Below are 26,236 nucleotides of genomic sequence, written 5' to 3'. Positions count from 1 at the left end.
CTGTTTAGCTATTGAGGCGGCTTGTTTAAAGAAACGAAAAAGATATCAATTGATCTTGAAAGAGCCGAAAACATCGTGAGGAAACCTACATGTGGCTAATTTCAACTAAATTCTGCCACATGTGTATTCCACCAACCCGCATTGGAGCAGCGTGGTGGAATATGCTCCTAACCTTCTCCTCAAAGGGAGAGGAGGCCTTAGCCCAGCAATGGGAAATTCACAGGCTGCTAATGTAATGCCAATGATCTTTTTTGAGTTAAGTAGTTCAAATTCATTATGCACGATTTATTTGGTTGTAGGGTGCTATGTGCAAGCTTGTCTGAGTCACCACCTACTCATCCATTATCCTACATCCAAACAGCCTTAGTACTGTTATGTTCTGGTTTGAAGGGCACACGGGACATAACATCTTAGTTCTTGAGTTGGTGTAACATTGGCGATATAAGGATTGATTCGTTTTTTTTTATGTGTTTTTTAGCAGTGGTGACCATTTACCATCATATGACCCATTTGCCCGGCCTTATATCTTAAGCTTTGTATGTTAAATAAAAACTCGTAAACAGTACCTACAAGATGTATATACAATATGTGTTTCTAAATAAAATACATAAAAAAACAACAATTCGTCTTTTTAATATCCAAGCAACAATAAATTTAAATGACGGAAAAACATTAATCAAATATCACCCCAAATACGAATCACATTTAACCTTACCCTATTTTTTTTTTAACTTAACTTTCTATTTAATTAATTAACCATATGCACTTATCGCCCCTTACCTGAATTTAATTTTAATAAAAGGGTATTTTATTGATTAAAATCTTTTATGTTCTAATTAAAACTGATGGTCAGTTCCGACACCGATTTTAACAATTTGGTTAAAGTATTTATGATATTCATATTAATAAAATAGATTAACAAAGTAATTTCGTATATCGTTATTTTTTTTTTTTTTATTTCAATTATGGAAGCAGGCAAAGGTCACCTGCAAATAATTTCGATTAATAATTGTTTTGAAATTCGCAGCGATGATCACATTTTTTTACACAAATCGATTAGAATACTAATTTAAATGAAGCTAATTCCATTTCACAAGTTCATATATCACTACACAGTTCACAGTCTTGCTGCCTGTCAGTCCGTGTGTGTGGTTAGATCTCTTAAACTACGCAAAAGATTTTAATGCGATTTTTATAATAGTTTGAGCGATTCAAGAGGTATGGTAGGAAAACGCTGATTATTTTTAGAGATTTCTAATGTCATCACATTCGTAAATAGACAGAAGTTTTTGTGCTTACACTGCAAACACTGGCTGAACACTTATTTCAAGCAATACAGCATTCATCCTTATCCAATTAAAATACTTAAATACTTTGTGCATTTAATATAGATCAATATAGCCCTGAACTAACTGAGAAAGCTGTTTTAAAACGTTGTATATAAAGACATTCTGTAGTATATTTAGTATCAGCAGTGCATCCATGCGAAGCCGGGCGGGGCGCTAGTTATAAAGAGCAATTAAACGACCTAATTAAAGGCCTCAATGTTAATAATTCATATGACAATTAAATTCGTCTTTCAAAGTTACCAACCCGAGTAAATATATTATTTACTTAATGCCTAATAAGCTTACGTGCTATTATAAACAGGGTAACAGCACCCAGAAAAGGGCGGAACACTTCATAAAATTATTAATCAAATAATACTCACACACAAACATATTAACCTAAATATTATTTGGAAACTTTTAACGTAATTTCTTTCTTTAGTCCATTAACTCGCACCTTAAACATAAATCAAAACAAACGCAAATTATAGTACATGAATAATAAATGTCACGAAATAGAAAAATACTCATTTTGTTCATGTACAGAACAAATATATAATAAAACATTTTTTAAATATTGGTACGCGGACGGACGAATGGGCCACTTGATGGTAAGTGGTTACCATTGCCCATAGACATTGTTGCCGTAAGAAATTTCTTATATCGCTGATGCGCGAACAATTTTGGAAACTAAGATGTTATCTCCATTGTGCCTGTAGTTACACTGACTCTAATAACCTTGAAACACACTTCGAAACAACAATACTAAGTACACATTAGATCACAATTGTCAACTTCGTTCTAAGGATTCTTACCTTCTTTCTGTTCCTACTCATACTTCCGATTTCGTCTCTAATTCCTACTCGATTATGGAATAAAGTACTCGAACATATTAGAAAAGCTACCACTAAATTTACTTTTAAGACTCGTCTACGTGAGCACATATTGTCAGAAAGCCCCTAGTTCCCATAGTTTTTACTATATTTAATTTAGATCTATGTATGTATGTAATTTTTTTTATAGTCTTACATATAAGTACATATATGTACATTGTTATGTTTTGTCAATTATTAATTACCGCCTTCATGGTTTTCTGTTTGATCTAATGACTGTCAGAGAATGCCTTCAGGCATTAAGTCCGCCTTTTGTCCATGTCCAATAATTAAATAAATATTGCTGATTTGTAAAATATGTGACAAGTGCGTGGTTCCCAGAGGGGCTTGCCCGATCACCGAGTAAATAATAAAACATAAAATTGAGTGTCAATTAAAATTATTTTCATAGAAACTTTTTGTTTTATATTAACTTTCCCACCTCGTCGATTGCTTCGATCCGGCATGGACTTGATCAATATGTATTTCGTGTCATTGTCCTCGTTCTATGATAATGGCAAGGAACTTTGTCGATGTAAATCGAAAGTGACATTTGTCGAGCGAAGGAGCAACTCTGGCAAAACCAAAAAAGTATTTGTATTTTAGCAAATGATATATGATAGACTGTATAATATTTGACATATCTTTCTACTTATTATTGGTATTTTAATAGTAATATTATCACTAAAATCATTGTACAGTTGTCACTCTATAATAACGCGATATTAAATAAGGATAAAATTTCATACTAATTAACGAAGTACGTAACAACGCCTCACGAGTCATCGATGCGATTTTGTCAACGCTACCGGACCGCGCGTATCTCAGTTCCAAAAGGTCTGATTCAATTATGATCGCGTACGGTTTATACTTTAAAAATCGATGCTATCAGCAAGGTGGAAAAGACCTTTAGATGAATAATGTCTTATAACGCTTGTATGAAAAAGCTTATTACTGCTTATTTCTTTGTGATTTTTGATATAAGTAAACAATTACAAATTGACATAATATCGCCGAGTGTCTTTCGTGGGTTCTTTTGAAGTCAGAACCGATGGTAGTAGTTATATAGCAATCAAATAATAAGTATATTATTTCTACATTTAAAAAAGGAATATGATTGATTAAAATAACTCTAAAAGATGTAAAATTTAAATTACTAGATAATTAGTTTTCAATACTTATTCACACGGATTAAACTTTAAGTAAATATTAAAAGTCAAGGAATTTCAGTAATGAAAACAAGTAAACTACCTACATATATAAAGTAGTTAATTTTTAAATCAACATAGATTTAAGTTAGTACTTACAAAGAACTTATAACACTAAGTTTGCGACACAAAATCGATATATCCAACGTGGAATTTGTTATTCGTTTTTAAAAGGTCCCGCAGATATTTTTATCGTGGTCTTTTAATACATTTAAATGTCATGAAATTGAATATTTACAAATAAGGCTTAGTATTTAATGAGAGACCGGAAATAAAGTACGAAAGAGAGGAATCAACGAATACCAATATTACGATAAATAATAATTTAACTGTATTTAAATTTACATATTTAAGTAAATTATGTTAAATATTGTAATTACCTATGTATGACGATTTCAATGTTCTATTATTGCCTCATATACTAGTATATATATGTGTATATATATAATATAATTTTGATTGTAAGGGAAAAGCGCGTTCCATTGTCAACTACATTTTCAAAGGCTTGTATTATTTTAATTATACTTCAAAATCAAAGTCTAATTTATTTCAAAATCAAAATACACTTTATTCAAGTAGGGTTTTACAAGCAGTTTTGAATCGTCATTTAACAAACTACATTAAGTGAAGCTACCACCGGTTCGCAATTTTAGATTCTACCGAGAATAAACTCAGTAGTTACTCTTTTATAACATTTATAAATACAAAGTTCGCATTGAATACGAAAATTATTACATTTAATTTACATTATATATCATCTTAACCACTGAAGTGAATGGATGGTGTTACGAACACTCACGCCAAAAAGTATTAAAATTTTATTATTTGTTTGTATATTTTTTTAAAAATATTTTAGTGAGTAGTTTTAATTGAAGTTACTCATATGAAACAATCAATAAAATTAGCGTTATCTAATTATTTATATTAATAACTTCATTATTATTACGCAATCTATGTCAAAGGAATGATTCATTCAATCTAAATTAATTATTTTAAGTAAAATAAAACGACTTTTACAACAATAGTTAAACAACTTTTACAACAAAAGTAATTTACTTAAATAACGGAATTAATATAAAGTAAATAGTTCGGTTACTTAGTCAGACAGTTAGTTAATTTCGCATTTATAATATTGAATGGATGTGAAAATTAATCATTCGAATTGTATAATGTTGCCAATATAATTTATTGGAATCAAATTGTAATTAAATATTGTCATGATTTATAAATGGAATGGATGAATATCCTATAGTTCACTATACAATAGATGTGTGTAAGACGCTTGTGTGTGGGTATTTGTTATGTATGTGTGTGTACTGTATATATTTTGTAGCTAACGACCCGAATGACATTGAGCCAATAAATCTTCCGTTCATAGGTTATTTGCTTTACACAAAAAAAAAAAATAGGTTGTGTCAGGATAACCTGCCACGTACGTATCCAACAATTCGCATGAGAGTAGCTAGGTAACCCAGCACTGGGTCGTTAACTAACTGTAACTTTACTTTACTTTTTAATATTATAAAAAGTTTAAATTTAGAATTATGAGACTGACGTAAACAAATTACCTCGTCTTCCATACGGTACAATGGTCTTAGTATTTATAATGTACCATGTTTGGAGTGTGTCCAAATGTATGTTTAACTAAATTGTAGTTTCATGCCGCTCTAAAGGCCCTGAACTTTGCGTTGGAACATCGTGTAAATTAATTCTAGTTAGGCGACACCACAGAGCTGATTATATTAGAAATGGCATAGATTATAAATCTTGATGTTAGAGGTGGGAGACGTGATTCAAGCGTCGCTTTACGATTTATTGTGCACAATTCCAAAATCCGGTATCAATACAGACAGTTTCGATTTTCATAGTTTCTTTTTTCCCATTGAGATTAATTGTAACAGTTTCTTGTTTTGCCGAAGTACAATGATTTCTCTTTTTCCAGTTACTTGATGAGCGTTTGCTCAGCATATTTTGAAGTGATAACTCATAATGGGAGGATAAGCCACTTCGTTACGTAACTCGTTACGGCGACGGTCTGTATGGTTTCAAATTTAAATTTTAATATTAAATTAATTAGATTAGTTTAAGTTTTTACTTTTGTCGGGCGTCCAGAGGCGCTTGTTTTTTATCATATGGGTAGGCAAATAGGCCATATTATGGTATGTGGTTACCGCCGCCCATTATACATTACATTATACATACATTGCCATTGAACTAAAATTTTATGTTCCTTATGCCTGTAGTTACACTGACTTACTCGTCCTTCAAACCGGAACACAACAACACTAAGTATCGCTGTTTGGCGGTAGAATATTTGATGTTTGGGTGGTACCTATTTAAACAAGCTTGCACGAAGCCCTACCATCAAGTAATATGTTTATATTTTATTATTTGTAATGAAATTTAGGGTTCAGTTAATTGAGTAGGTATACCTTTTTACATCTATAAGGCTGAATAAAGATACATGTAGGTACATCGATTATCAAGAACCCACATTGAACACAAATCTTTGCTATTAGATTTATTTATTTTTTTGTAAATTCCATTGGTGAAATTTATCCACCTATTTGATTATAATCCATGCAATCTCAAAGAACAAAGAAAACTTACTTTTTTTTATTTTTTAAATCAAAGTGATGTCACTTTTAAGTCATTCGTTAATCATTAGTCTTTCGACGCCACTTTATAGGCTAATCACTCTTTTGCCTGACTTACCTATAAACATTTATTGTATCTAAATTATATTAACATTCATATTTAACCTTTTTAAGTCTTTTGATTTTTTTATTTATTTATATATTTTTAATAAGGCTGAGGAACAAACAACTGAATCTGATGGTTAATACCAAATTACTTTTTTTAATTTTGCTCTAAATTAACGCCAGGTTTAATCATAGACTTTTTTTATGGTAAAGGTTGGCGGACGAGCAAAGGGCTACCTGATGATAATGGTCACTACTGTCAATATTAACCATACATAACCATTGCAACACTAACCTTGGAAACTAAGATGTTATATCCCTTGTGCCTGTAGTTATACTGGATCACTCACCCTTCAAACCAGAACACAACAATACAAAGCGCTGTTTGGAAGAATATCATAATATAATCCCAGTCATGAATCTAGGATTTTAGCTTTAGAATTTAATGACTAGAATAATGTAGTTTTAGCTGAATAACAAACGTATATATATGTCAATAATACTTTCTTTGATCTCATATATTTTTGGCCATAGCGACCTGACATATATGTATGTAGTATTATTATGTAAAATACTATAAGTATCTCTAATAAAATACCTCATTATAGATGCCGTATGGGTTTAAAATTGTATAGAATAACGAAATTAACGATTCTGTACAGAATTAAATCGATTCATCAATTATATTCGTCCGATAGTCCACTGAGCACATCTCGGAATACCCGCACTAATGAAGCCATTGTATGTCCTGAACGTTTTTACACTGCAATTAACTCAAACTGAATCGTTTGCGGTTTATTTAATCACGATTGGTCGCCCGCGTCTACATTGCTTCATTTTTTTTTCGCGATCGTACTAGTCCCACTTTCAAGTGGATATTTCGCTATCAGTACGATATTAAATTGAACAATTTAACCGATGACTTAACGGTCTAAGAGTCAGCTTCTACTTTTAAAATAATAATGACACTGCTTACTACAATATTGATATTAAAAAGTATACATTTTGGAAGTAAAATCCTATTATAAGTGTGATAGTGGTTTGTATGAGATGTTTTACGTCTTAACTGTTCAACCGATTGTCATGCAATTTACATACACTTTTAGGGGTTCAGATAAGATCGTAGGGCACCGAACAACTGTCTCATACTTCGACTAAGATGCGGGTGAACACTAACCATTTAATAACTACGTAAAACAATTGAATTTTTGTTACTGTGACATTTGGGTATTTCACTTTTGGTATAATTGCGACACAACGAAACAATTAATATTCTTTAAATGAGATTGGTAGTTAATTATATAATTGCTAATATTATTATTCATTAATTCAACCTAGATAAATCGGTCAGGACACTTCTACATATACATAAGTACTGCTAGGCGAGTTAATTTTAGTAATTTTCATAGTATTATGTCAAATTAAATGATGTTCTCTGATAATGCCGCAGATATTCAAATTGAATTTAGTGTACAGAAATAAGTTCTCTCAACTATTAATAATATTAGTTCTAGGACATTACGCGAAAAATTTAAAGAGTAGAAGAATATACAAAAATATTCCATTAAAGAAATAAAACTCGACTTGACTTATCATTGGTAGTAAAGTTAATCATGATCATTACCATATCCTCTCATAATTAATACAATGGATGTGAAGGTTTGCTTGATCACGCTATTCTTAAGATACCAGTTCGATTTGAAAAAAGAAAAATTCCGTGTTCGATAGACTTTTTATTAAGAGAGATTGTATCTTGGATAACATATCAAGATATGACCCGTGCAGTAAATTTTAATGAAGGTGAAATCGCGTGAAGCATTGTGTATTGCCTTTGTTACATTATGTTTTAATTAATCAATAGTTTAAAAAAAAATTAAAATATTTTGTATACAAAATTCCGTGGCTGTCGAAAAGTTATTTTGTCTAGAGCCAATCCTGTGTATTATCAAATCGAACTTAGTATAAAAATGTATTATCATCAGAACTAAATTAACATGAAAACATTGACTTTAATTATGAAACTTTATGTATATTATAAGAGCAAGTGATTCAAATTAAGCCTGCAAGATTTGACCTAAACAAACACTATATTGCATTAACGCTTGTGAAAAAAAAATTACGTATTGCATATACGAGTACATGGCTTTAGATACCTATTCATTGTTTTTTTCGTTCATATTTAATTTGAACCTTATTAAAACCTTATTAAGATCCTTATTACAATCAAATGACTAAATAAATTCTATAGCGTTATAATCGTCGATTACTGTATATTTTTATTACATAATATGTACGCGGTCAATGAACAAGCCAATGGCAACTGCTCACATTGGCGCCGTGAGAAATTTTAACAATTTCTTACATCGCCAATGCCCCAAAAACCCCACCAACCTTGCATACAGAGATGTTACGTCCCTTGTGTCTGTAATTAGTCTGGCACAACCAGTCTTTAAGCCGGAATACAACGATACTAAATACACTACACTACTAGACGGGTATACACAAGGCCTTACCACCGAGTCATGGAATATAATACAAAATTATTTAAATTAATATTATATTTAACTAATATTTATGATATGACATAATCAATGAAATTGATATAATGAGAACATAGCAGTTCTAGAATACGTATGCAATGAACTGCCGGGAATGCCTTACTCTGCTATATTTGAGTTGCGGTCACATTTCAGTTTAACGAGGTGGCTAAATTCATATTACGATATAACATACAAGTTATCTGTCGCACTGTGACATTATTTTATAATGAGATTGGTATGGGATAGAAAAATATTATGAAGTAATCAGTTTTTTTGTCAAGCGATTAATTAAATAGTTTGTATGTCTCTCATTAGAGATTTTGTAGAGGTTGTGTGAAAACATATCTGTCTATGTATGCAGTCTGGCAATAAAAAGCAAATATTCTACCGTCAAACAGTAATATTTAGTCTTGATGTGTTACGGTCGGAAGGATGACTAAGCCTGTGTAACGTACGAGGGATATAAAATGGAGGCGTATTTTAAGGGATGGTTAATATTTCTAACAGAACCAATGTCTATGGACGTTGGTTACCACTTAACATCTGGTGGCGCATTTGCCAGTCAGTCTGCCTATTTAAAATTAAAAAAAGAGATTATTGTTTATTACTATAAAATTTGTGTGTGTGTGTTTCTTGAACCCAGTGTTATGAACTAAAGCATTTAAATCGTAGATTTCAGTTACAAACCGGGCAAGCACCACTGAATAGTCAAGTACTTAATTTTTGTTTATAATAAATCTCGTACTCGGAAGGAAAACGTCGTAAAAAACCTACATGTGTCTAATCTGTTGTGGTATAAGCTCCAAATCTTCTCGCCAAAGAGAGTACTCCTGCCTAAGCCCGGCAGTGGGTCATTTACAGACTTTAATTACTTTTACTTTACAGAATGTTATTACTTTTACTATCTGACAAATTCTGAAATTTATATTTATCATAACTTGACCTCATAAGCTAATTATTAATTTTAAATATTAGAACATTCAGGTATTGTATCGCTTCAATAATATTAGTTTTACGATAAATTAACTATGCTTAACTAAAATTACCAAAAAAATCGACTATCCATAAAGTTCTCCTACCTACCGATATAATAATTAAAAATGTAATTTTTGTAATACGTTATTAAAATCTTTGTGTATCATGTTTAGAATTACAAATTACTTTTTTGACTATCTCCTGGAAGTATTCGTCATCCAGGAGAAAGCTATTAATGTACTGAGTTTTTTAAAAATCAGACGGTAAAAAGTTTAACCTAAAAAATAAAATGTGCGGTGCATAATCCTATTTTTTGCGTCAGCGTAGCCACAGCTAAACAATGTCGGGAAAAATAAAAAAAATAAACGATCGCTTGTTATATAGGTAGGCGAGCAAATGGGCCACCTGATGGTAAGTGGTCACCACCGGTCATAGGCACTATAAACAATTTTAACCATTCCTGAAAATGCGACACCAATCTTGACAACTAAGATATTATGTCCATTGTGCCTGTAGTTACAATGGCTCACTCACTTTTTAAACCGGAACACATCTAAACAAGATACTGCGGTTTGCTGGTAGAATATCTGATGAGTGGATGATACCACCCAGACGGACTAGCACAAAGCCCTACCACCAAAACTAGAAAACTAATATTATCCACAACATTCTCCAGTTTAATTACGTGTATCATAAATATTCCACCAAAATCATAACACGTCTTTAATATATCGCAGTCGGTTAAGTAGTAACACGGATCGCGTGTGTCAAAGCTTTTAAGCGCGAAATGCCCTTAGATTGTAATCAATTCGCTCGTAAAATTACTATACATATTATAGTTTTTCATTGGATAATAGCACTTTATATTTTCATCTTGTAACTTTTTAATTACCGCCAGCGATAATTAGTTCCTGCATTCTTTTGAGCATGAATATTTAATTAGATGCGTTTTTTACACGCGATGTCCTTTGATGTTTTTTAAACTGAAATAAATGTGATTAATTTGTATTTAAATGTTTGTATACTGTACTGCGGTACGATTTCGGTATATTTGGATATTAATTTAGAATATATACAAAAACCTTCATTAAAAGTATAACATCTCGCTTTATTTCCTTCACTGGTGATAGGAAGGCTGGTTCATGCCCAGAGGACCGGTATTCAGATTCAACGGGGAAATGCTGCTAGAACTCTTGCCACCATTCCGAGCGATAATGAATTCTACAGTATTTTTAATTTTTTGTATATAGTTAAGGCCTTAATGTTAATAATTCTTATGTAAATAAAGTAATGTTAGTATATAATGTTATGTACGAATTTTTAACTGGTTATTATTTTACAGTAATAATAAAATATATATAATAATGATATCGTTTATAATGTACTCTGTAATAGGCTTGTATGATTTCCATTAAATATATTTACATAATATTATAACAAACGAAACCTGAGATACGTCAATGTTTCGTCAATTCGAATATTTTCTTGGATCTTTTACTTTGTACCGAGTCTCTGTTAAAAGTAATTAGGAGTAAATACATAAATAACATATATTTTTAAATAATAACGTCATCAATCTGTCCACAAAATTATTATATTTCTATAAATACTTTTCGTCCGACGCGTATATAGCACGTGTCAGGGGCGTTCGTAGGTTTTAGGTACAAAAAAATCGGTGTGGTTCAAGCTTGCTTCATATCAAAAGTTTCATGAAATTGGGTCTAGTGGTTTAGCAATTAACCGTTATAACAGACTTACGACTAACAGACAGAACTATTTTCTTGTATAATATAATAGTTAAAAAAAAAATTATAATTCTCATTTCTAATCATTGCTTATGTTTCATATATATTTTAAACACATATTGTGTAATGTGATAGTGCATGGTGCATTAGCATTAGCAGCCTGTAAATTTTCCCACTGCTGGGCTAAAGGCCTCCTCTCCCTTTGAGGAGAAGGTTTGGAGCATATTCCACCGCTGCTCCAATGCGGGTTGGCGGAATACACATGTGGCAGAATTTCGTTGAAATTAGACACATGCAGGTTTCCCCACGATGTTTTCCTTCACCGCCGAGCACGAGATGAATTATAAACACAAATTAAGCACATGAAAATTCAGTGGTGCCTGCCTGGGTTTGAACCCGAAATCATTTAAGATTTATAGAAGGTTAAGATGCAAGCGTTCTAACCACTGGGCCATCTCGGCCTTCAGTGAGACTGCCTGTAAATAGTAGAACATTTGCCAAGATAAATTTTAAATGTAATTTTGCTTTTTCATGCTATATTGTATATACTGTTGGTGGTGATATTGAAATTTTATATAATATTAGTATATATTAACATAGTTCTTATTTAATAGGATTATAATTTACCTTATATATGATAAGGCTTTACCTTAAACTCGCTTAAGTAATAAATATGTTATCAACGCATTTGAGAGATCTAGCGACCATTTCGATATTTGATTTACTTATAAATGTTTCATAGAATAATTTCATAGAAATAAAAAATTTAGTCCAGGCAGATCCTAAAACATTATATAAGAATTCCGTTAGAGCGACGTGTCTAGTTGTTAGAATCTTTTTTTATAATAAACGTGCCTGTTTTGACGTGAAGACGCCTACATGTAAACGGAAAGGCAGGCCGACGTAAATTAATTTGCATATACATACTTTAGCGCTTGTGGAAATTGTGTTTATATTTATTAAGTGTAACGGTCAAAACTGTTATGCGGTTTATTTTATTTTCATTTGTTTTTATTTGAACCGAGTTCGTAATGTTGGAACGTGTACGTTTAATCTTCGATTAAGATTGCGGGCTCAAACCCAGCAAAGCACAACTGATTTTTTATGTGTATAATTCATCCCGTGCTCGGCACGGCAGTGAAGGAGTACACCGAGGAATAATGAAAGCCGCATGTACCGGACGAAATTCTGCCACGTGTATCCATAAAATCCCATTGTATCAGGGTGGAATAAGCTCCAAAACTTTCTTAAGAAGCAAGGAGGCCTTTACCCAGTAGTAGGACGTTTACAGACTGAAAAATAGTTGAAATTTAGAACTTCAGTTCAATCCGTTCGTAAACGAAGACTTGTTTGAAAAAAATATCTAAATATTGTTTTTACTTTAATAGGAACCGACATTTTATTATTTTGTACAATAAAAGGCTTTTATTACATTCAAAGTTCTCTCAATCTTTTGTGTATTGAAATTCGCGTTTTAAGCTCAACGATGATCGATCGAGCTATAGTAGGCTTTTACGTCAATTGTTTTGTAAAAAAAAAAACGAAAAACAAACTTTAGTGCAACCGTCACGTTGACGCGAAAAAGTTGCGACCGAAATTAATGTCTTTGTTTCAAGCTTACAATAGCTGTTTCGAAGCCTTTACTCAGTTCTATGGTTCGTGGTCGTTTTGTTTGAGCTTTGTGTTATCACTTCGATACGGTTTCATTCAAGATGTACTGGGATTAAGGCCAGATTGCGATCCGAAATTGTTATTATGACTTCATTCTGATTACTTGGTACAAATATTGAAAGTTTTAAGTGAAAATTATGAACGAAGATTTACATTGAGATATAAAATTATTAATATATTTAGGACATCAAGCTTTTCTAAATAATATATTTTTTTTAAGACTTTTTGTAAGACCGTCCGAGAAGGTACCAACACTCATCAGCTATTTTACCGCCAAACAGCTATACTTAGTATTGTTATGTTCTGGTTTGAAGGGTGAGTGAGCTGGTGTAAAAACAGGCATAAGGGACATAAAAATGTATTTATCAAAGTTGGTTGTACATTGGCGATGGAAGGAATGGTTAATATTTTAGGCAACACCGATGTCTACCATGTCTCCGATGGTGATGGCCACTTCCCAAAAGTTGGCCAATTTGTACGTCCAACTAAAAAACTATAAAAAACCATAAAGGATCTCAATGCTTAGACTGAACCTTTTTTTTATTTCTCATCGATATTTTAAAAGTAAATTCACTATAATTGCTTATGCAAACCTAAAAACATCTCCCTGGCGCGACTATCTTAACCAGAGGTTGAAAATAAAAACATCGATGAGTTATTCGTGTTGAATTATTTACAATTCAGCTCACGCAAATGACGTGATTGAGCCTATTTCCTTTTATTTACACGGAATATAAAAAAAATACGTAAAATGATCGTGCACGTTATATAAATATTTTCGTTATATTTGTTGCGAGAGTGACTCAGTTTAATTAGAATAATTTAGTAGTTCTTAGAAAGAACATCGTCAATTAATATTAAATGCTTTTGACCTTTGGATTTTAAATGCAATTGTACTTATTTTTTGTTGATTATTTCTGTTGTACGTAAAAGTTTTTTGAACCAGATCTTTTTCTTTTCATTTCATTGGTAAGACCATAAAAGATACCCAGCTATAGGCTATTTGACGTATGTGAGATTCTAACCGTTTCCGTTTAGTCATAACATTTTTGCGATGCTTTAAACGCATTCTGCAGAAAACTCCTCATTGGAGTTTCCTAGCCTTACGGATTGCTCTTCACTTTGGTTCAAATATGTTCGAAGTATTACGATTAGGAAAAGTGAGGAAAATTGAGTGGGTTCGAACCTCTACCAAACCCAATCTGCCTTCTCCTTCAAGACTATGACAGTCACATTGTTAACAGGAGACCTACTCTGAAGGGAGATTGGGTCGCTCGCGCGGTTCACCCTTATAAGCAGAGAAGTGTCAAAAGCGAACTTTACAGTGCCATTGTCGCGTTACTCGTACGCATGGTCGACAAGAACTCCGAAGAGTACAATCCAATCGTACGAATGCTCCACGATGAGGTGACAACACAGAGAATATTGTTTTAGTTAACTTTGACTAAAAGTTTATTTCATTGAGACGTCATTATAAAATATTTTTTACAATGCAGTCTTATACATACAAACTTATATGGTAACAAAATGGCAGAGTTAAAATTCAACATTTACAAATTCCATTTAATTGTAACTACCGGGGTTCATTATAAAGGTTTAACGAGGTCTACAACGTATTTAGTACCCAGAAGCTTATGAGTGGTTGGAACAGTGATTGCTAGAAGTAGCATCAGTCATGCTTACAAAAATTAAAACAGACCTATATTAAATAAAAAAAAATGACGTTACCCTAAAAAAATAGTGATTTTTATTTCACTCTGTCTTCAAGTTATTCTTTGGCCAACCAATGGTTTCTTAATAATTATTATAGAAGTCGTTAAGACCAAATAAAAATAATACCCTAAATAACAAAGAAAATAAAAAAACTGATTTATGCTATAAATTTAAAAAAAATCAGTCTAATATTTAACTGACCGATCTGATACGTAAACTCTAAACGTCAGAACCATAAAACGAATAAAATTGTTTATGGCTCTGAAATATACTACTTTTAATCCACTTTATGTTCTAAGGACGACAACATTGGGGTGATAAATTTACACCCGGTGATAATTAAGCGTATAAATACAGTCATATGGCATCATAAATTACGAAAATTATGAGAAATAAACATTTATTTTGTAAAAGATTTTAAATGTATGTAGTAAAATGTTTGCTCGGACTATTATTTTATATTTTAAGCATATATTTTTTTATGTTTTTTTTTTTATTATTACTATGTATGGCAAATGAGCCTCTGGATAATAAGTGATTACTTTTGTCAATGGTCTCGTAAAGAATTTTAACCACATAAACTGTCGTTAAATAATTAATTACTAGACGACTTTTTTTTTTAATTCTACATAGACTTTTATCATTAATTTTACCCTCTCGGGAATTGAATAAAAGTCTCATGCTACTTTTAGTCCTTGCTCGGTGTTTACGTTTACTCCGACTTAGCCATGAAATCATAATAAACAGATAGTTACTTTCGCATTTATGTATAATATTAGTACGTATGAGCCGAGATGGCCCAGTGGCTAGAACGCGTGCATCTTAACCGATGATTTCGGGTTCAAACCCAGGCAGGCACCACTGAAATTCCATGTGCTTAATTTGTATTTATAATTCATCTCGTGCTCGGCGGTGAAGGAAAACATCGTGAGGAAACCTGCATGTGTCTAATTTCAACGAAATTCTGCCACTTGTGTATTCCGCCAACCCGCATTGGAGCAGCGTGGTGGAATATGCTCCAAACCTCCTCAAAGGGGGAGGAGGCCTTTATCCCAGCAGTGGGACATTTACGGGCTGCTAATGCTAAAAATTAGTACGTATTCATAAGAGATCCTTATTTAATATATTTAGAAACATTACACATGCCAGTAGATGATCAAATCTACTAAGGTCGGAGAGATCTAATATACCAAAAAAAAACCGGCGAAAGAATCTCACGATTTTTTTTGTATTTCATATTTGGACGCAATTGTAATATATCCAAGCTGTGTATCGTCGTATCGGTGTTGTATAATGTCAATAGTTTTAGAGTAACATTTAGGATATATTTTATCTTTATAATATTTTATAAACTAACCTTAATTTTGTTAATCAGGAATCAAAATTAAATTTCTAATGTAGTTTGAAGACAAATAAAAGTAAATTATTAATTAATTAATAAAAGTAGGTAAATTTACTCAGCAATTAACTAAGATTTGTTTTAGGCCGGCTAGTGACCATTAGGAGTGTATCCTAAAAGGCTTATTATTTTTATATTAAATATTAAACTAAAATGAGTCAAAGTTTGAACTGCTCCACTTAGCTCTGAAATATCTTAGAAGTTAGATACAGGACTTCTTCTTCCTTAGATTAAATACGTTCTTTACTCAACTACAACAATGCTGGGGGGCATAATGTATTTATTTTATTTAGTTTAACTATTCAGCTATTCATCTCGTGCTTGGCCAGGCATCTGGACACATGCATGCTGCACTGCCTGTGTATCTACCGACCAGCATAGGAGCATTGGAGCATCATCTTGGAATAAATTCCAAGCCTTCTCCTCAATAGGAACAAAAGCCCTATCACAAGATTTTTTGTACACCACTAGGATATTTACAGACTATTCTATCCGTATGGCAAAATAATAAAATCCCAAGTCTCTATAATGATGCCAACTCACTCACTTCTATTCCGCATTACTACAATACAAAAGCATTGTTATGTGAAAAACATCTACGAGTAGGCAGTTACACAAATGTAGCGCTAGTTAAAGTTCGCTTTAAAGCGCGTACAAACATTTTACGGTAGAAATGGGTTGTATTAATTAATATATAACACGGAACAAACAATAGTCTCTTAATGAAGTAATTAAGTTTAATTGTCCATGCGACAGTATGCTGGCGAGACAAACGGATTTCGACACCAGTCATAAAGTTATAGTTAACATCTTTATGTTCTCCTCTTTAACGGTTAATTGTATGAGTCTTGTTCTTGTTGAGGATGTGGGTAAATCTATTATGGTTAATTTTATGGGATGTAATGTTGATTTAATACTTTGGTAGTGAAAGGTTCTCAATATCAATAATCAGTTATTCTTTGAAGCCTGGATGAGACCAAAGAGACCACCACTACTTGCATACACTTGAGGTGTGCCCCACGTGGAACATTGAGACGTGGCCCATACAACAGATCTTAGTCCAAGTAGTAGTACAAGACTTCGTGGACTAAGATCTGTGACCCAGCGAGCAGTCGTGTCAGAGAAGCATGGCGTGGATGGTCCTAGTGTTCTTCTATGAGACCAATATACTCCAGATGGTGAGGGCGGAATGGAATTAGGAAATGGCCAATCTCGCTCAATCCTTTCAAAGCGCCGACAACTGGGAATTAAAAGATAGTGGGCCTAGGTCCGTTGTCGTATATGGTAGGGTTGAGCCTAGCTTAGTAGTCTCATTTGTTCTTATTGGTCCTAAGAAGGATGGCAGCCAGGATGGCCTCGTATACTTAGTCGCAAGGGGGAAAGCAACCTCGCCCCCTGAGCCAAGCTGGCATGGGAGGCGGTGTGGATGTTTATGTGAAAATGATCCTACAGCTTCTCCGATCCGTATCCAAAAAATTACCGGGTCATCTATCAGGAGCGTATTAGGATATATTCACTGTGGAAAAAAAAGAAATTTTAACAGATACCTAAATTTAATTACAGTAACATAATTTAGTAGAGCACTAGCTCATTTGATCGGCATGGCTGGACCACCTGATACAAAACACAGAATTAACCCATAACTAACAATTTGGTGGCTATACCATGATTTTTATAAACAATAGGCTAATAAGGCTCTCTACAATTTGCTGCATAACGTATATTATAGTAATAGTTCTCGAAATGAGTTCGGGGTTAAGAATAAATTTACGTCTAGCATAAATATATATATTTTTTATCATGATATAAAGTGTATGTTTTATTTTTTATTAATATTATGACTTTTTTTAAAACCACATATAGTAACCTTCTAACCAATCTAACATTCGCTGAATTCAATACTTATTAAAGAAAGTTACAAGGTTATTAATTATTTCTCAAAACTGAATAAGTGACATTGTCAAATCACATAAAATAAAACACGCTATTAAATATAAGTTTAATTTAAAGGGCTGCATAATAAGTTTAGTTTTTTACTTTTGGTATTTAGATTTGCATGTTAATTATATAGAGTTTTATTAGTTTCATACGAAGAGGAAAGTAATGTCACTAGTGTTAAAAACGGTGATGTAGTAAAAGCGCCGTCCAAATAAAAAGAGCAACATAACATAAAATACTTGCATATGTAATATTGCTATTCTTATTTTATCTTCTTATTAACATTGAGGTGCTAATGATATAAAAAATGTTATATTATGGAAAAGGATAAACTTTTTAGTATAAAGTTAATAAATTAAATTGGCTCAGAGCATAAAACTGTTCGTACAAATTTTAAAAAACCTCTTCCCAACGCATCATATTAATGAAATAAACAATGTTAACGTGCTATGTTACTTTAGGAAATTCGTAATGTTATTTTTAGTCTCGTGATAAAAATTTCAGCGGCATGTTCTTCGTTCATAAAATAAGGAACAATTTCACAACTTCGTACCGAAATGTTTCCGGCGACTCGCATACTCATATGTCCTCAGTTTTATGTCGCCTCAGTGGGTATACGCTTATATTCATACTTTAGTAGCTTGACAGTTATTATGTATACCACTTGGAATAATGCTGATCTTCTTATTAGAAAACGGTTTGCAGGCTAAAGTTTTCTGTATTATAAAATCTATATTATCGTCTGTCACTTATTAAAACGTTATTATCTACTAATATTTTGCCATTTATAACATAAGTATTACCATCAAGCCCTTAAGTATATACGAATAAGGACTAAAAATAGTTACTCGATAAATCATGACCGCATAGAATAGTAGTGAGAATGCCAGCAACATTATCTACTTGATATTAATAATACTAAAATGTGTTCGATGTATCGTCCTAGCTAATACCTACCGTCGTGGGTAATCCTATTTATAGCGACGAAGTGTCTGATTGATGTATTGCATATAGTTTATAGGTCTGAACTGAAATAAGCCTCTATGATAGAAAATGCAATCGAGCGTAGCGGTGATGATTTGAGTACTATATGTAATAAAATATTTCATGTTACTGCTAAACTTCAAAATTTAGTAGTAATCAAGAATATTTTTTGTTGAAATAGAACTTACTTCATTTTGGTACTTGAATAACCTAAATAAGTCTCTTAGTCTTTTTATACCAAAAAGTACTCGTCACGTGACAGACTATTGTAAAATAATTTGTGAAATATTATTTGAAATTAAAGATAACGAATAAATAAATATGGATTCAAATAAAAAAAAATATTAACCTTTATTCTGCGTCTGAATAAGACACACACATTCGCACAGATAAACAGAAATTGACTTAAAGATAGTTTGACGTCACGGAATACGACTTGGCTTTACTATCAAGGCGCGTCATTAAAGGTCTTATATCAATAAAAAGTATGACAATTTTCATTTTAAGAAAAAAGAACCGGCACGCCGTCCAGCCTGTCTGCTTTCAAATTATTTACTACAATAAGCTCGTCTAAAACTTTAACACAATATAGATTTTTCTTAACAATATTTTAAAACTATTAATAAAAAAATTAGTTGTTCGGTCGAATTTCTGTTAAGATCCATGAAGAATATTTAATGATATTATACAATATATTAAAATATGACGCTGCATATAAAGAGTTTGCAAACAATCGTTCGTGAATTGAAAATTTATCCAAAAACCAAACATAGCCGTTGACAAAATCTAGTTTATCATTGTAATTGTTGATTTTAACCAATGTTAATTGACCTATTTATCACGTTTAAATTTTCATGTTAAGCATCCGCCAATCATGGAGTTCGAAGAATAAATGTTTGCATGAATAATTCATACGCAGTTCATTTTATTATGAAAATTAACGTACTAGTATTGGAATCAGACGCAATTAAAGAACGAATATAATTTATTCTCTCCGTATTCTGCGTTTATGTATTATAAAACAATTACGAAGAAAAGGCAATTACATAGGGTTTTAATAAACTCAACTACATCATTTTCATTGTGTTTAATACTGTAGAAAGAGAATAACAAAATACGTTGTATTAATAAATATAAATTATATATTATTGAATAATGTTTCCCTTGTGACATAACCATTTTTACGTGACCCTAATACCAGTTTATTGTTTCAGATTTCGATGTGAAAAGCAATAAATATGGACTTCAAGTACTTAATCCTAATGATCGCTTTCGCAACGGTCGAGATAAACTTGACTGAGAGTCGTCAAAATGATAAACGGAGATGGAAATCCGAAAAATCCCCTTATTCGCATTACGTTAACATTTGCGATATACAGGACCGAGTGTCTAAAGTACACTGTTACTGCGAGAGTATTAAAATAAAAACAGCTACAAAAGCCGACTGCTGGGTTTTCAACGGTGGCATTGCGGAAGACGATCCTTTTTGGTCTAATTTTTATTCACAGCCGAAAATAGAAAGGCTTACATTTAATGTGAGAGCCGACGGGGGCTTAACGTATATACCAGCCAAGGTTATTGTTAGACTTGATCGATTGCAGTACCTAAATATACAATATGCAAATATATTCAGTATACCATCATTCGCATTCACCAATTCAACGACGTTGAGGGAAATATCGTTACAAAAAAACAAAATTGGTAAATTGGAGAGAATGGCATTCGCCCACTTAATAATGTTAGCTAATGTGAGCGTTGCTGAAAATCAGATATCGGAATTGCAAAGGGACGTATTTTACGTCTTGCCCAATTTGCAAAGGCTACAACTATCCAAGAATACGATTAGCGTTTTACACGACGGGTGTTTTAAGCATTTGAACAATTTGATAAAATTGGATCTCAACAGTAATTTGCTGACGGTTGTCATTAGAGAGAACTTCCAAGGATTGTCGAATTTGATTACATTGGACATGAGAAACAACAAATTGATGATGATAGGAGATCTGTCGTTTGCGGAACTTTGGAGCCTTCAAGAACTTTATTTAGATGGCAACGAAATAGAATTTATATCCGAACGGGGTTTCGGCGGATTGACTCAGTTGAAGAAACTTTCTTTAGCCGATAATAAGTTGGGAGTGCTAGATGACGGAGTGCTCGACGATATACAAAAGTTGAATTTCCTGGATTTAAGGAATAACAAGTTGGAAACATTGAAACAAGAAACGCTGAGAAGCGTTATTGATAATATGAAATCAAATTATGCACTAATTTCTCTCGACGGTAAGTCTCTTTAAGATTATTTTAATGTTATTAGTATTTTAATGATAACATTTTAAGCCGCTTGACCAATTATTTTACAAACATTTTCAATAAAACTTTAACATCAGATAATTACCTAATTACCACCAGCTACGGATGTATTGAATAATATACAAGCTCAATTCAGTGGCCACAAAAACTGTAGGCTGTGGTTTTTCATAGCGTGCAATTGATCCGATCAACCACAATTCAATGAAGAAATAATTAGCCATAACGTGAAGGATTTATGATTACAATGAAACTATATGCTCATACATATCCGTCACTACCTTGTTATTCAGGTCATAATTCATGATGGATAAATTATGCAAAAGCGGCCGAGTTGTTGTATTAAAAATATGAAAATTTACGATTTTGAACATGAGAGGATCAGACGTGATTGTTTGAAATATATAAATAACCTGCATAATTTTAATGGAAGAGATCGATTTACTGGAAAATTTCATATAAAGAATAATATTTCAGATAAAATATATACAAAGTGAAAAGTTCCATTAGTGATTAAAATATAATTTCTTGCGCTCGTGTTGTAGTTAGAATTTTGTAGATAATAGTTATGTAGTTCAGAACACAATTAACAAATGTGGAACTTTAGTATGAGTTAATTAAGCGTGTTTATTACTCTGCCGTAAATTTGAATTGTCTAGGGAGCACTTCTATCTGAAGACGATGAATTGTTAAGTTAAATTAAAGACGATTAAAATTAAAGGGTGTCATTATATAGAATTATTGTTCCTACATTCAAGGCGATAGCATATTAGTCGTTAACAGAGTGTAGATTATCTGGTTACATAATTGCATTATGAAAAGGTGTCTTCGAATTCCACACGGATATTTAAATTCTTTATCGATCGTTTGATCGATTTCATTACATAAATAAATGAGTAATTATTGTTTGATTTTCATTTGTTTTAGCTATGTTTTGCAATATTCACGGGCTTCACAAATATAATAGTGTAGGTTCTTTGTTATGCCAGCACTTTGTTCTGGTCGCTGCTATCGCGCCTAAAATATTAACCACAGTAAAATTCATATGGTGCTGTAAATTCATCACAGCTTTAATGCGCACGCAACTAAAATGTACACTGCCATGAAAGGGTGCAAAGGCAAGTCTGCACACGGGTCGTGGAACACAATCGTAATATTAGTCACGCAAAAATATTTCTTAAAGCGCGGTGATATGGCAGGTTATTCTTTGAAAATATTGAATAAAGGATGTTTGGTGTTGCAAATCCTATCTGTATAAGCTTAATACGTTCGTAGTTACTAGTCTATGAATCAAGGGTTGATGTATAGTTGTTTGTTGCGCTGTGACATTTTAATGGAGAGTATATTTCGTGGTTGAGAGATATTATATTTGCCGCAAAACTGCCCGTTATTACACTTGCATTTTCGTATATGATTTAATATCTCCTTTGATTCTGTTTTTTAATTTGCTTTTTGTTTGAAAACGTATTTATTTAAGAGTACAATTTAACTAACAACAAAACAATTAAATTTATTTGTGCTTACTATTTGGAAATGACTAATCTCACCACAGATTTTTTTAATGATATATATAGTTATTTACAAATAACGTAATTTATAATAAATTTTATATCAAAGACCCAAACTATTGTTTTTTTTAAATTAAATAATTATTAAATAATGAAATATTTTTCAACAGGGAACAAGTTAACATGTGACTGTCGACTGTCTTGGCTACACAAATTACGTAACGAAACACGAAGTAAACGCGTAAAAGCCTCCTTAGATCGTCTTCAATGTATCATGGACACGAAACTAAAAAATAACCTTGTCAATATCAAGGTTCAAAATGCTGAAGTACAGTATAAAGTCAATGTAGGTCTTAAGAAAGAGATAGATAAAAATGATGACGACGAAGAAGAATTCGAAGACGATAATATTTACGATGACGCTATGAAGGATCAAGAAAACGGATTGGATGTTACAAAAAAAGATTATCGCAGGAAGCTAATGGAAATTCCAGTTGACATGCTTCCCTGTGCTAGCAAACTTAGCTACGAAGCCTCATTTTCGCCGCCGACACAAGACGAAGTCAAATATTATAAAACTTCAGGATGCGAAAAGTGCTTAGCGTCAACCATAAGTTTCATAGCAATATGCACACTAACGAGAATATTGTAGCGTAATATTCAATAAAGTGGAAGATGTTTTAGTTTTTAATTTTAATGTCTGTAATAGTTGTTTATATCTATTAGTGTTATAGATCTATTCATAAGAACTGCCTTGTATTAGACTAATAGAAAATTGAGTTCTATTTTTAAAATGATAATCTAATTGTTAGTTGAATTAAATTAAAATTTTAGTAATTTCGAAGTATTGGTAATTAAAATACCAATAAATATGAAACAATACATTTTTAAGGGATTATTTTTATTAATTTATTAACTTTTTTATTTATGATAACAATAGTCTAATTTTACTAAATTGTATCTGTTACATTATATATGTAGGTATATACTTCTATTCTGTTTAATAATTTTGGTACAACTTTGTCTGGAACCGGTAATAGCTCATTTTAATATTTATCTCCTTTTTTATTTTAACATATATGTACGTCGTATATGTAATATGTAGTTAGATAAGCAGATCTTATTGCTACGTTTTTTCACGTGTGAATTAAATAACTAAGGTGAATTTTTTACTGCAATGCAACATTTGCATAGAAATGTACAGCAATCTCCTGGAAGCACATTATTAGGATAAGATCAGCCTTTAAATTGGACTCTTGAGAGAATTTAATGCAAATTCAGCGAATTTTGTAAATGATATAGTTCAAATAACAGGATTATCAACAACACAAATGCGTTACAATTTACTTGTTTGCAATAATATATTTGGACTCTGGGTGATTTTTGTAGGAATCGCGTAAGGAGATGCCAATTCACCAATTATTTTACTCTCAGATAATTTCACATTGTATGTCAATGCTGTCAGCTTTGAAGAGTGACCCAGTGTTATTATAGATATGGGTATCGTTCTTGGTCCCATGTTTGGTGGCGAATTTACTTCTTGCGTTCATTTATGGGCTAAAACGTCATTAAGTGGAGCATTTTCTCGTCTGATAATAACAATAATATCATCTTTATATCATTAATAAAAAATATTTTATCATAGTAAATATCAACTTATTTTGTGAAAATCAAAATCAAAATATACTTTATTCAAGTAGGCTATTATAAGCACTTTTGAAACGTCATTTAACAAACTATATTAAGTGAAGCTACCACCGGTTCGGAATGTAGATTCTACCGAGAAGAACTGGCAAGAAACGCAGTAGTTACTCTTTTTAGAACGGAGTTGTAACTATGTAATAACTATTGAAAATAGGTAAAAATGGTGGTTGCGTTTTTTAAATTAAAATCCTAAAATCTGTCAATCCGTACGCATAATGGCAAGAATTATGATGTGAATGACATTTTGCATGTATAATGTCGTATTATAAAAAAAAATGAATTTATTTTACGTTTTTTTACCTTTTAAATCCTAATTTGTTTTGACATAATAAATACAAAGCTGCTGTACTTTGTAATATAGTAATGATGGACTGTAACATAATATATTCAATAGTGTTTGTATTTTAACATAACAATATATAGCGTGTCATATTTGGTATTGATTTTATATTATATTCATTTCAGTGTTCATCGGCTTTTAATTATCAGGGTTTGTTCATTAGTCTAATTAAGATAATCATTAATTAATTAATAATTAAATTTTTTTTTAAATTTATCTTTTATGTGTATATTTTTTTCATATTAACAGATGTAAATAGCTCAAAGCTTTTATAAGCATTAGCGTTAAATTAAAGACTGTTTTAGGCTTTAAGTTTTTTAACTTTAATATTTAATTTCAGCTTCCCCTGTTAAGTGATCCACTAACCAAAGATTATTTTGTAGGATGATTTTTTTTTAGTTGTAGTTTTCGTTTTCGTTACATATCTTCATATTGTATATAGATCTATTGTCCGATATATATTTTATTCGTGTATCCTGTAAGTATTGTGTGAAATAAATTGATACTTTTGCCTTGGGATTTTTATTTTATATGTATATAATAAATATTCTCTCAACTTTTCTTCTTAAATAAAATAAATATTATGTGAAAAGATCATATCAATTCTTGAATTTATTTTAATAATATTAAGCTATTGTTATAGGAAAAATATATTATATTATTTTTTTTAAATAAAGTCGTGTTTTTAAATTTTTTGTTGAATTCGCTGAATGTGATTTTAATATAACTGTAAGCTGTTGCCTTAATTAGCGATTCAACTAATAGAATATCAATTATTCAAATAAATTAGAGCAATTTAATGACAGCAAGATTTTTGGTTTCACAACTATTCAAAAATTATTAAATTCGACATTTCAAGTATAGAAATCAGTACATAATCAGCTTGTAGGTACAACAACGAAGCTACGAGGATGCTACATGGTCTATGAGTGCAGCATTTTTATCATCTCATCTCCAGGCTAAACCGTCTTTTGCGAGTATTGTGTCTAGAGACTATTTATTTGTTTATTGTTGAGTAAGTATATAGATTTCGAGAATTCTTTTATTGAAAATATATTGTAGAAGCTATTACAACTTTTTATGCTTTAATTATTGAATAAGTATATCATAATATCTCAAAAAACTCGTTCATTTTATTCTGCCGTTTCTTTAAAGATTCTGAGGTCTTTTCGTTTCTGACTAGTGATCAAACCGATATGAATATCATAGACCAGAATTAGAAATAATTATTACTGTGAAAGATTATTTACATATATAATTATTTAGTTGTGTAACAAAGTTATAGATTTGTATGTAATTTGA

At 31.7% G+C, this 26,236-nt stretch overlaps 1 protein-coding gene across 1 annotated transcript in view; it reads left to right on the top strand.

Annotated features, from left to right (window-relative positions):
* The window catches only part of LOC125068785 (connectin-like), a 32,971-nt gene extending 9,313 nt beyond the window's left edge, over positions 1-23,658 (top strand). The window contains exons 2-3 of the mRNA XM_047678096.1: positions 20,290-21,355; positions 23,061-23,658. Coding sequence (XP_047534052.1) covers positions 20,314-21,355; positions 23,061-23,542 — 1,524 coding nt within the window. The 5' untranslated portion in view covers positions 20,290-20,313 and the 3' untranslated portion in view covers positions 23,543-23,658. The remainder of the gene's footprint in view (positions 1-20,289; positions 21,356-23,060) is intronic.
* The last annotated feature ends 2,578 nt before the right edge of the window (positions 23,659-26,236 follow it).

Source organism: Vanessa atalanta, chromosome 14 (assembly GCF_905147765.1).
Source record: "Vanessa atalanta chromosome 14, ilVanAtal1.2, whole genome shotgun sequence".
Classification (NCBI taxonomy): domain Eukaryota; kingdom Metazoa; phylum Arthropoda; class Insecta; order Lepidoptera; family Nymphalidae; genus Vanessa; species Vanessa atalanta.
The sequence above is the reverse complement of the archived record's forward strand: the minus strand, read 5'-3'. Positions and strand labels throughout refer to the sequence as shown.